The sequence below is a fragment of the Pezoporus occidentalis genome, unplaced genomic scaffold (genome assembly GCF_034315485.1).
Source record: "Pezoporus occidentalis ecotype Australia unplaced genomic scaffold, CSIRO_AGI_Poc_V1 ctg25, whole genome shotgun sequence".
Lineage (NCBI taxonomy): Eukaryota > Metazoa > Chordata > Aves > Psittaciformes > Psittacidae > Pezoporus > Pezoporus occidentalis.
In genome coordinates this window covers 3,391,792-3,405,657 of record NW_026914394.1, presented here as the reverse complement: position 1 = coordinate 3,405,657, position 13,866 = coordinate 3,391,792, and the positions used below count along the sequence as shown (strand labels likewise).

Here is a 13,866-nt window from a genome sequence, read left to right as displayed (position 1 = left end):
CCCACTGCCAGCACCCAGGCATGGACACCTGATGTAGCAAATGACAAGATTTATAAGAGGTATTCTAGCTGTAAAATATTACTTTTTGGGTTTTTTTGTTGTTGTTGTTTCCTCCCCCCCACCCCAAATATTTCAAATGGCAAATGTATCCTTCAGGCAAGTATTTAGGAACAGATTGTTAGCATGAAGAGGTTTTCTGCAGAGGGAATTAGGGAAGGGAATTTTCTCCTCAAAAGAAGAATGTGGGTAGGAAAGTACAGGATAACATTAAAAATAAGGAAGACTAAAAATGTTCAATTAGTAAAGCCAGAAACAATTTAGGATAAGGAAGAAATCCTGCAAATATATTGATGAACAGGGTTGAAAATGGGGTTTTCTCGCTGCTTTTGAGACTTGTGCTCATACTAATAGCCTGTTACCAATGACCAGTCACATTGACTGAAGTGGACTTGCAGAGCTCAGGTAGCTCAGATAACACTATAAGTAATTATTTGAACCAAAAAGTATCTATCTAACCCCCAAATATATAAATAACCCTCAAAATCTATCTGAAACCATAAACCCAGGTTTTCAGAGCTATTTTTTCTTAACAGGTATAATATATCATGTGAGCTAAAGCATGGCCCTGTCTTACAAGACCTGATGAGATGGGTTTTGGATTGGGTCAGGAAAATGTGAAGTCTCATTTTCGTACTGTAGAAATGAAATGGACACTCAAACCCCTGTCTTTAAAAGACTTGGCAGACTTCAAAGGAAAAATGCCGATTTAACAATTTAAAAACACTTAGCAAGTTTTCCCAGTGTTGAACTTCATTTCTGTAGCCAGGGTGGTTGCTTGCTAAATAACGCCATAGGGGACAATGTAGCTCTGACTATATTTAAAAATATTATTCCATGAAATTCACCAGGAAAAAGCTGAAGCAAAATCTTGCAGCCTCTGTGTCTTTGGAAGGAGGTGATAGTGGCCGCAGATAGTGAAGTATTAAGGTAGCTTTTGAACCACAAAGAAAGTGAAGGCTGGCCCATCTATGGGGAGAGAGGGATGCTCGGAGAACCAGCCAGAGAATGAAATCCATACAGGTGGGGGCTAAAAGAGGTGCAGAGGGGAGGGTAGGGGGAGGAAAAGGAAACAAAAGAATGTTAGGACACTTAAGTAGAATACTCAGATAAGTGAAGACAAAAAGTCAATTTGATCAAATAATAAAAATCCAATTTGTCTTCTTTTTGGTATATTAATATGCATGTAACTCACTGGTATGTATTTTATTTTGTGACTATGATTAAGTCTTTTAATAATAATTCTGAACTGTTACAAGGGTTATTATACTAGTATGTTTTAATCAACAGAGGCAGAAGGTCTTACATTTTTTCTCAGTGTAGTTCCAGTCATTCATTAATATTCATTCTTTTTCATATGTTCTTGGTAGGTAACCTTGGACGGGTGGACCACATCACAGAGTTCGAGTATGACCTGTTCATTAGACCAGATACTTGTAACCCACGCTTTCGAGTTTGGTTCAACTTCACTGTTGAAAATGTAAAAGAGTCACAGGTAAGTTATACTAAAGTAGATAGCATGATAGCTTTAAAAATTGCTTACTCCAGAATATAGTTTCTTAAACAAAAAGAGATGATATCCAGCATTTATAAGTACGAATTTACTGTAAAATATATTTTTGTTCTTTGAATTTTTGTAAGTAAAAGGAGACTTCAGCATGACTGGATATCACCGTGGTTTTCAGCTATCCAAGACAGGACATAATTACAAAAGGCAGCATAACGTTTTCCACCTAACTGGAGTTGTATTAGTAAAAGCTGCGATATGTTTATGTTAATATGTACAAACCAAATATATCTGTTAATACATGAAAAAGAAGTCCATCATAGCTGTTCAAGTATTATCACTCATTTAATACATGTAGAACAATGTATTACTCTAGTGACTTGTAGAGTTGCCTGCCAATGTGTCCCTTGTGAAAGAGGTTTGAATGTGAAACATCTTGATAGGCAACTATTTCACCTGCTTTTAAAGGATGTTTATTTGCAGTAAAAAAAATTTGCATGAGAAAGAAACTTTCTTGCTCCATTTTCTCACTTATCTTTAAGAAAAAAAAGAAGTTATGTACATTCACTTTGACAAACCAAAAAAGATTTAATTCCACTTTTCACACCCACCTTGTGTTTTATTCTGGTGTTCTGTCTTAGTTTATCATAATCAGACTGTCATTTTCACTTAATGGAAAGAAAACATATTTAGTAAGAGAAAAAAACTGCAGAAGCTTGATATTGGTATTCCTGCGAGACTAATATCTTAATACCCACCACTGTACCATTCCTGTTACAACTAGAAATCATCAAATTGTTTATCTGTTTTCCTGGAGCCTGATACTTTATCAGACAGACCCTTTCCTCTGCTGTGCCTTACTCATCTATGATCAAATTATATAGTCATGAGAAGAATGGGAATCTGTCTCAAGGATGCAAAGAGATCTGGTAGAAAGATACAATATATATCTAGTGCTTACAGGATATTTGTTTTCATGGTTGTCTACATGAAAGAGAATGGTTTCACTATTAAGTTTGACTTGTGAGGTCTGTTTTTATAATGTGTGTTCCTATAATCTTTTTTTCATCTCTCCAATTTCCGTTAAAATGAGACCTGCATGAACGTAATCTAGTCTGGAACCTTTTTTAGGTCTTTGTACTAGAGGACACTGGCAGTATTAGTCATTGCAGCTGAGCTATATTAAATGAATGTTAGAAATTGCTACATCAAACATACTGTGCAATCTGGTTTGTGCATTTTAGTTATAGTCTTTTATGTATTATTAAAAGATAATAACAAGGAAACTCATACTAATCAGTATTGCTTAAAAATGTTGCAGTAATACACAGGTAACTTTGATCACTTTATGTGTAAATGTAGATCTTTTAATAACTCTGTATAAATAATTACCTGTATAATATTATATTTATTTTGATGTATCATATAGGTGATGTGGGACAAAGGCAGATCCAGGTCTGGTTTCAGCCATTTAAATGAGGATTCAAAAGGAGTAGCTGCTTTTATTACTTTTATATATCATCTGTATTACATTTCCTTCTCACTGTTCTTCATCCTTCTGCTTCAAATTCTTACACAACTTTCTTTACTTAGATTTGAAGACTGTCTTCTCATTATATCTCAGCTTTTGTATGATGTTTCACACTAAAGCTTTTTCTCAGACAGAAATTCATTTCAGTAGTATCATCAAGAAAACAAGAAACCTTCCTTTATTAACTGCATTAGAAATTATCCATTCTGTTTTTCTCTTGTTGCATCAGACCAATCATTGACATCCAGCAGTGGACAAATGGATTAAAAAATGAATGAAGAAGACAGAGTGTAAAAACAACAGCCATAAAATTCTAGGAACACAGAATTTTACCGTATGTACTTATGATTTAGGTTTCAGTTCTACTATGATAGTAGTGCAGTTTTTGCAATTCGATTAGTGTAGTATTTTGTTATGAATGCAGCAATAGATAAAAGACCTACCAGAACTTTAAGTATTTAAGTATTTTTCCACTTTGGGGCTTTTGGACTTTCATCATAAATGAAAATGTGAACAGCAGGTTGAAGGAGGTGATCCTGCCTCTCTACTCTGCTCTTGTGAGACCTCACTTGGGAGCACTGTGTGCAGTTTTGGTGCCCTCAATATAAGGACATGGAGCTGTTGGAACAAGTCCAGAGGATGGCCATGGGTATGTCAAGGGGCTTGAATATCTCCTGTAGGAAGACAGGCTGAGAAATTCAGGGCTGTTCAGCCTGGAGAAGAGAAGACTGCGTGGAGACCTCATAGCAGCCTTCCAGTATCTGAAGGGGGCCTACAAAGATGCTGGAAAGGGACTCTTCATCAAGGACTGTAGTGATAGGACAAGGGGTAACGGGTTTAAACTTAAACAGGGAAAGTTTGAGTTAGATATATGGAAGAATTACTTTACCGTGAGGGTGGTGAGGCACTGGAACAGGTTGCTCAAAGAAGTGGTAAATGCTCTATCCCTGACAAGTTGGACATGAGCCTTGGGCAACATGATCTAGTGAAAGGTGTCCCTGCCCATGGCAATGGGTTTGGGAACTACATGATCTTAAGTTCCTTTCCAACCCTAACCATTCTATGATTCTATAAGTGAATCTGCCCAGCCCTTTGATAATTAGCCCAGATTTCCAAGGACACAATGCTTATATGATCATACTGTCTACTTGCTAGCTGAGGTTTTTTTGTGGCTCTTGATCTTTCTCCTCTCCTTTCTCCTTTAATATCTTCTTAACTCTTTGGCAGTTTCAGCACCCCTGGACAGGGATTCCTGTAAGTTTCAGGAAAGCATGCTGCCTAATGGGCAAGAGACCCTTTAGTGTTCCCACTGGCAGACAGGCTATATTATGAGATCATTTGTTATTAAACATCAGAGAATCCACAGAGGAGATGCCTAGGAGAAAGTACATATTGGAATTTGCATTTTTAAGATACTGGAGAATACAACCATGAAATCCAAATCCATAGTAGTTTTGCTTCTTGCAGAACTTCTTTGTTTTATTATTATTATTCCTCTTCCAGTTCCTTCAATATCTTCTTTATAATGTGGAACTTAAAATTCAATGGACAATTCTGAGTATACTAACATCCCAACTTGCAGAGAAGGGACTGTAGTCCCTTTGCACTGTTCCTGTCTTGGTATAGACAGCTGAAAATTGCAGCAGCCTTTTGTTGCTGAATCACTATGGAAACTCATGCCCAGTGTGTTTTTCACAATCATACATAAGTCTTTTTCAGAATGATTGCTTCCTTCCTCCTGTTATGTCTTAGGTTACTGTTGTGCTTCAGTAACAAGGGCAGGTAATAGAGCTAAGTTCTGTAGCTCAGCATGGAGAACCCTAATCTTTTCAGAATTCTCAGTGTTTTTTTGATGTTCATTTCCCTATGTTATGGTAGAACCAGTAGGCTATTTGTTTGTTGTTTTTTTTTTTTTTAGAAGTTGGTAAATTAACTTCTTCCTCATTATGATTTGGATTTCTACATCAGACATTTTATGCTGCTAGTTTTATTTTATAATTTTTCAGCAAGGAAAACATCAAAAGAAATAGCTAATGGTTAATATTTAGGGGAAAAAAGAACCATCATGTAAGATACCTGAGAGATGTAAAATTTGATCTTTTGGTCTCTTCACATGGTTTCTGACTTGTGAGTCCGTTGATAAGATTGGAGTTGTGGATTTTTTTTTCTCATTTGTTCAGTGAATTCAGTTAGCACCAATATTGGGCAAAAACCAAACCGAGACACAAAGAAACTGATATGTTATATATAAGGACTATAATCATGCAATGACTACTCTTACAATAACCATGAAAGAGAGAATAAAGGAAATAGGATTTGCTGTGGAACATGTGGTCTCATGGGCAAAGCCTCCAATTTCTTTGTGGATATACATGTCCCAGGCTGCTATTTCTGGATAATGCTCTTTATTGGTTTGTTTCCTATTAACTTCAGTCGTGGCCCTTACAACACTGTCTGCAATTTGGCTAAATTCCTTCTCTGTGCAACCAGAAATTGGATGAACAAATGTCATTTCCAAATTGCATTGCAAGTATTTATAAATAGACACTGCTTCAGGTGCATGATTACTTCTGAACTAGAATGTCTTTAAAGGTGTTAGTAGCAACAGTGATTCATTTGAGATTTGGGTAAAAAAAAGAAATGTGTGTACGTGCAAAAAATTATAAAAATATGCTAGTTTACCAGTATTGGAGGATTTTACAGGTGAAAAGAATGATTATTTCTCTTGGGGCTGCAGCCAGAAATTTTAAAGTAGGTGACGGTCACTGTTCCAGACACTGGAGCCACACTAGAAAAGAATCTCTGTCCTGGAAAAGAAAGATAGGAGTTGCATACAACTGAAGTGATGAAAGTATTAAAAAAAATATCTGTGAAGATTTTAATTACCCTAACAAACAGCAGCCATATTATACCAATCAGTAATGAACATCTAGGCCACATGGTATATTCTGTATGTGTATGTACCCTAAACAACTCTGCTGTGATGAATCATGTTCAGAAATGGTATTTTCACTGAGATTAAAAAAAGAATTTCCAACATAAGGGGTTTCCTAATAGTGCCAAATTTTGTTCTGTAAGTGTTGATAAACACATTTGGAGTTCTTCATCACAAAGGTACTGACAAAATATACCAAAAAAGATGAGGAGAAGAACGGGCATTTGGCAGCTAAGATTTGATCGTTACTTACAGTTAATAAATCGATCCAGACTGAGGTCAAAATCAAAGAACCAAATGTTATTTACTTCAAAGGCATTCTCCCTGTTACATCAGTTGCAGTTGGACTGAGGCTAGAATTTTGACTCAAGATTATTTTTTTTTTTGTTATGTATATGTATGAATCAGGAAAAAGGATAGCCTGTTCTTCTTTAGGAATTTAAGTGGGATGCCAGGGTCAGACAGATAATGTCATAGCTGGACATTTTTATGAACGTGTGGAGCTCTCTTTTATTTTGTCCTGCACTGTTTTATAAAATAAAAAAGGCTGTAAAATCTTTGTTGTCTTTAATGGAATAATTTTTCAGGAGCAATTTATTATTGAAATCAGATTTTGTAGTTTGTTCAGGCCTCTTATTACTGTCCTAAAACAACGCAATGATCCTTAGTGGACAACTGTTTGTGATGTTTCAGATGTGATTGTATAAAGATACGAATAATTTGTGTATAGGGAGAGATAATGTCTTTCATTGTACCAGTTGATGCATTTTGGAGGAACATGGAGAAATAAAGCAAAAACAGGCATGATCTGAGGTACTCAACTGCTTTTTCTGTTGTAAGAACTCATCATGCAGTTAATTCCTTCAGAAGCTGCCTCCGAAGATGGAGTACGGATGACATCAAAAGCAGTCTACAGTTGGAAACAGGCTACCCTTTTACTTTTTTTCTTCTTAAGCAGACATTCTTCACTCTACTGTCATTTGATGATATGTTACTGGTATCAAGATGCATTATAACATCTAACAGTCTTTCCAGTTTATCTTTTTAGAAGACAGCTATTTTCTTTACTGTGCATCAAAGGCTATACTGCATTTACCTGGCTTTTGAAAATGCATGTATAAAAGTTGAGATGTTTTTGTAAAAGTGGACAGTTCTGAAATTTGGAAGAATTCCATAATGCATTTTTTGACTTGCAACGTTTTCTAAGAAATCTGATATATGTATTTTCTGTCATGTGTTTCATTACATATACCATCTTACTAAATTAGTCATAAGGCATTCGTTCTTGAATAGCTTGCATCAGTAATGTATTAATACTCTTAACGGTCAGCTCCTGTAATCTCTCTATAATAATTTGTGAGGAGAATTGCTACGTTATTTAAATTTTACCTGTTTTGGGAGAATTCAGCTGTTACCTATCTTTATGTGCTCTTCTTATGTTAATTTTTAGTGTGCTACAAAGATACCTCTACCTCTTCCTTTATTTTGGTATTTTATTCACCCTTTGCACAGGTAGACAAAATGTGATCTTTTTCATGTATCAGTTTTGTTTTGTCATACAAATTTATTTTGTTTCCTGACTTCTGGTACTTCTCTTGAAAAGGTTAAAGGTAAAGGTTACTGATACCTGTGCACTGCCTATCCAAGCATATTTAATGAATTAAAGTTTAGAAATTTGAAACTTGGGACTTTCTAACAAACAGGCATATAGAACTAATAAGCAATCTGAACAAAGCCATCACTTGAAATGGTTTCACTGATACATCTGAATATAATCCGTGTAAGAACTAGATTACTAAGAATGCATATGTTGGACTGATTTTTGTACTCCATACAACCATCCTGCAGTGTAAAACAGCAGAGTCTTACTGGGACTCAGATGAAGTTGTGCAATATTGTTTGTTTCCAAATCAGAGTCTTGAAAGCATCAGACAAGGTCTATGTTGCTGAAAAGATAAGTTTTAAAATTATATTGCTCTTATAAATCTGGTTTTAAAGAAGGATTTGGTTAGCTTTTAAAAGAAGCTTGCTATCTAGCAAGCTATAGCATTTCTTGTTCAAATAGGTACATTGTTTTAAATTTGCTGTTTAGAGAAAATGCACATAATTGCCTAATTCCTTTCCTCTCTTTTTATGCACTTATTAAATAGTAAACAATTAAACTGAAATTCAACTTTGTATGAAAACTTTGTGGCAGAAATTTATATCTATTACTGTTACTGCCAGGAAGGTAAAACATGGATGTAGACATAAAAGACAATCTTCATGCAAATAAACAGAGTGCAATATAAATGTAAGACTGTTCCAGAATGGTTGAGTTTTAAATTTATCCCTGCTGCTGGGTTGATCTACTACCAAAGAAAATTAAATATTTATATTTAAATTTCATGCAAAGTTTTATGGGTGGGTAGTTTAGAGGTTTGTGTTTTTTGTTTGTTTTTTTTTTTGGTAGGAATCAGAATCTCCTATATTAAAAAGAAAATGTGTTGTAGGACTAGAGTGCTTTAGGATTTGGTCATTTGAGTTGTTGAAGCTTCATTCTAACTGATTTTATGCCGTCAAAAGACAGGAACCATTGTAAAGCAACTATCAGGTGACAACTAATGTATGCAAAACTCTGTGATTGATTCCTTTTTGTTTTGCAAGTGTCATGAATTCGTATTCTAAGCATTCTTTTCAGAATGCATTTTGTTTAGCATAGATGGTATAAAAATATCAAGAAATACATGTAATTCCAGAAAGATAGAGGTTTTGTGGATAATTTTCTGTACCAACCCATATATCAGGAGGGTATCACTCTGAGTCTGAACGTTGGCCTTTTCTTTCCTCCCTAGGCTTTCTACTTCCCTAAATTAAGAAATATGAATCTATTTAGTGGTTCCCAAATAGGCATCTATTTGTCAGTATTTAAATTCCTCTTTCTCTATGATATTTTGAGTATCTGCTGTCTCTGAGAAACACTGTGGATACTTTTCAGTTTTACTGCTGTTTTGACTTTATGGCAACTGGTGTGGAGATATTAAACAACAGTTTTCCAGGAAATTCGGTCCTGTTCTACAGATGTCAAAGTCCTACCCAAGTATCAAGCTGACTTAGTCTGAATTGTCAGTCTTTACCTTTGTGCTGCTGTCCATCTATTTGGTTGAGTAAAATGAAATTAATTTTGTTTGCTAACTCTTGAAGAAAGAGGAGTCGAGAGCCTTCATCACCAAGTCCATGTTCGTATGTGTCCATTGCTAGTTCATGCATTTGAAATAGGGGTCCTTCAGTCAACAGTGATATCCGAATTCACATTTGTGTCTTGAAAGCACTTGGGCCATTCCTCCAAAGCCATAAAGGACTGAATGGTTTTTGTCATCCCATGTTTCCAGCTCACATTGCTGTTTTGATTTTAAGATGAAACTATAAGTAGCATCACTCTTATGATTTTGAATTCACTGCTTATTGTAATTTTAGTATTTAGTTAGAGCAGTAGAAATTTTTAATTTATTCTTTCATTTGTTCTTGGCTACCAAATAGTGAGTTTCAGTTCTTGCAGGTGAACATGATTTGAATTCTGACATTCATCTAAGGCCATTGGGTTTATCAGTCATTATCATTTACTATTTTATTTTGCCTTGGAGAAAGGCATATACTGCAGAACTGTTGAAGTTATAATTCCTTTTCTAAGCAAGTTTAAAAAGGAAGTGAATTTCTCTTGAAATATTTTCATCTGGAAAAATCAGTTTCTAAAGCAGTTAAATAAATGTAATCTGAATTAGAGAATGCTTTGAAAATTCTCTAGTGTTTACTAGCTAATGTGACAACAGTTGAGACAAAATAAGAGTTATGTATTTGTATCCTTTGGGGTGTATCTATCTTTCAGAATCTAGAAGCAGCAAAAACTTTCTGTTAGTTTTTGTTTAGTTTGACAGCATCATTGTGTACTACAATGTTACACAGCATATACTGCACTGGCAAAGTCCCTTAAAGCTATATTTGAGTCTATATGTGTATTTTATATATGCATATATGTATCTGTCTGCCTTGAAAGCATGAGAGGCTGAGCTGAGTGCATTTGGACAGTATCTTTTACATAGCTGTGGTTACTACAGGGCAAAAAGACTTTTTTTATATAGCACATGCCATTCAATTTGTTAAAAAAAGAAGGAGGAAAGATGGTGGAGCCAGATTCCTGAGGCAAATTTTGTAAGATCTTATGGTACCATAGCAGTGATAATATGGATCCATTACTTTGTATAAGGGAAGGGCTTGAGTGTCTGAAACCATAGTGGATTATTGCAAAGGAGCCTTTGAACTTTTTAAAAGTAGTTTCACTGATCTCTGTGATGGAAGGTGATGCAATTTTGTTGGAAGTCAAAAGTGCACAGGGTTAGATGATACATATAGTGATTGAAGCAATTATTTATTTACTGAGGAAGCCATATGAAATGTTAATTAAATAAAGAAACAAAGTGATGACATTTAAAATAGATTGCATGTTCATCTCAACATTTTAAAAAAAGAATAATCAATTGAACAGACTGCAGTTTTGAAGAAAAATAATTTTGCCATTTTGGAAACTTGTGCCTATATTGGTCATGTATAAAATTAGATTTATAAATGATGATTCTTCCAAGTTGGAATCCTTTCAAGTACATATAATTTTATTTTGGATCAATAATTCAGTTGTGCTTGGAATAGATTGAGGGTGTATGTGAAGCTTTGGTAAGTGCAATACAGTGTGCATCTCCATGAAATTATCCAAAGCTGTCATGACATGTATCATCCTTTAAAGCATAATGAATACAGATAGGTTAGCAAACATAGACAGTGTTCAGTGTTAGCAAAACAACTGCTGTCCTGATGAAATATCCTCTCTTGGCAAGACAGTGTTAAATTTATAAACTTTTTCTGTTGCAGGTGTCTCTAAGAACATTTTAGATGTCAGTGCGTGGTAATTATTGCATACATACTCTATGTTTCAGATTTAACACTGGCTTTTGCTTCCAGGAAACTAATGGCCAGGTGTGTTTAATTTCATATTATGGTGACATCTGTCACTCAAAATGTCAAAAATACATTATAAATGCCATAAACAAAATCAGCACTATGATGATCTTGATGTCAGGGATGTGACAGGATTACTTTTCTGTCAGTTTAAAAACTTTTTTATTTATGATTAAATACCCCTCTTTTTTTTAGTCTCAGTGGTAATTGTCTTCCACGCAAATTTGGTTTCATTCTGCTTTTATTACTGAAGATCCTTTACATCACAATGCATAAGCACAGAACTTAAGTATAAGAAAAAAATACTTACACTAAATGTTTTAAGCTTTCCCAATTTTTGATTTTTGTATCTTTCTTATGCAGAAACACTCTGTATTTGAGCCATGGCATTTTGAGATACTGTGCAGAAATTGTTGGAACCTGAAGAAAAAAACAAACCAAAATATATGTAGGTTAATTCATGTTACTGGGGGAGGGAAACCATTTGCACTTTAAATGACAGGGCAGAAAAAGAGAAGGTAGTGCTGAGAAGCTGTAGAAAGTTGTGTGTTTTCTTTCCACCAAGGAAGCCTAAGAATGAAATAGTAGATATTCTATAAGAGGTAATTAGTTTGGAATTACTTAGGAAAAAGCAGTATTCTGCCTGATGGTTGTGGTTGAATGTGTTGAGCATATGGCTCCAGTAATCCTCTATTCTGCTATCAACTGTTGGCAATGGAACTAAAGAGCTACATCTTGTAACACAATTCCTTCATTATTGTTTTATGCTGCCTGTGATTTTAACATGAACCCGATATGAACCCAATAATGGGTCACTGTGCACAGAGTGTCTTTACATATCTATACCTTAAAATAAGTGAAAGAAAAAGCAGAGAATACTTGAATTTTGATAATGAAAATGAGAAACAGAAAATAGGAAATTTTAGTATTGAGAGGATAAATGAATTCCTGAAAGTTAGTGTTGTGTTTTAGTGTAGGCAGTAAGAGCCTCCCTCTTTGCTTCTGTGGAACCTGTTAAAATGGAGGAAAGGTGCTGTGAAGAGTGGTAAATCTTTCACTGATCTTGAGCGACTATTAGCTCCATCAGAATCAGATACCAGGTGCCAAAAAGATTATTGTGCTTTGTTGAAAAGATTGCACATTTGAGAAAACCTCTTAGTGTGGATTTCTTGTCTTTATCAACTACTAACTCATTTTTAATCCCAGCATTCAGCAAAATATTCAGCAATTTTCTTAAACACCCAAATGTAACTCAGGGTTTGCGAATCCAAACCATACAGTTCTTGGATTGTACAAGAGAGGCGCTGAGTAAGTCTTGATTGAATTAACCTGTCTCACTAAAGATGATAGAAACTTTTCTTCTTTGTAGTTTATAGTGTCAATACTGTTCATTCCAGGAGATAGGCAGTACTCCAGAACATGGAATGAACTGCCCTGTGATCCTGAAGGAGACTAGTCTGATAATGGAAAGATGGTGAAAAAGCGATCCACTGTCATCCTTCCTCCCAGTGCCCTTGATCCCACTGTTTCTACAGCCACTGTAATTAACTCTATCTTCTCACTTATGCTATTTTCTTGGTTGTGGCTTTACCGTGAAAGTAAAGAGCCGGCACAGCAGGTCAGATTAAGAAGCTGTGTAGTCTGGTGTCCTAGTCTGGTATCTGGTATCTGGTATCCTAATCTAGACAGTGGTCAGTAGCTGATGCTTAAAAAGAGATTAGTAATAACTAGGAAAGTATAAAATAACCCTTACGTTCAGTTCCTGTGTCAGTGGTACAGGCAAGACTGACCTGCATGTTACAGGGTGCATGAGTTACAGGAAAACCCTGGCACCCTGTAGGCCAGCCTTGCAATTTTTCCTCACGCATTGTGTATTGTGGTACCTCAGAACTGTGAGTTCTCACCAGTCTAAATGGTGCAGGCTGTTAGAAGTCACCAGTTCATTGTAATGGTTGCCTCCAGATTGGTGTTTTTAGCAGGCATAGGTGAACTTTATCACTCATATCATCCTCATTTAATCTGATCAAATTTATTGTGATTTTGCAGCCCAATTATGCAGTTTGTATAAATGTGTTAATCTTTTTTTTAAAATAACCTGATTAATAGTTATTTTTTGTTGTTATTAGGAATGTTAATAATTTTATTCTGCTTTCTTCAATTGTGATTTTATAAACTTCATATTTCCCCTTATTCATACAGTTTACTCAAGTTAGTGAATTTTAGTGTATTTAGTTTCTTCTTCTACACTCCTCCCATCTCTGCTTGGAGGATCTTTAAAAAGCCTGGATATTTTCTATGTTTGCCAATAATTTTGAAAAACAGATAAGGATATTTTCTAGAAAAAAAAAGAAGATATATATATGCACATCAAATTGAGTTCTGCACAAAAAGTTGTGGGTTTTTCTGTTGCTTGGTTGTTTTTTTTCTTCCATTAGGATCTGAAAATAGCATTTGTCTGGTTTATGGTAGAATGAGGTAGCATAACTCCCATTGATTGCAGAGGTAGCAAAGTTCCGTTTATCAAAGGTCCAATGTTAAATGCCCCTGAAAATTCCATCTTAATTAAATATCTTATTCGATTGCTATACTGCTTCTAAGTGAATGCTTAAATTTATAGAATTCTGGAGGTATCAAACATTAAGATACATATTTTCCATTTTTTTAAGGGACAGAGAGTAAAAAACTCATGGTTAGTAGCTACTTTTCTTTGGAAGATTTACTGTAGAGATGACCCAAGGTATATATAGTTAAAAATTATGTTTCTTCAAACAAAACATATTTTTATCCTTCTTTTGAAGAGGCTGTGAAACACTCCGTAAAGCGAGCATGCAGGTTTTTGCCATCAGA

At 35.1% G+C, this 13,866-nt stretch overlaps 1 protein-coding gene across 7 annotated transcripts in view; it reads left to right on the top strand.

Moving 5' to 3' along the window:
- Positions 1–13,866, top strand: part of LOC134165953 (BEN domain-containing protein 5) — a 954,442-nt gene that overhangs the window by 46,871 nt on the left and 893,705 nt on the right. For all 7 annotated transcript variants that reach the window (XM_062623212.1, XM_062623211.1, XM_062623208.1 and 4 more), the window contains exon 3: positions 1,428–1,552. In XM_062623212.1, the coding sequence (XP_062479196.1) occupies positions 1,428–1,552 (125 nt within the window). The remainder of the gene's footprint in view (positions 1–1,427; positions 1,553–13,866) is intronic.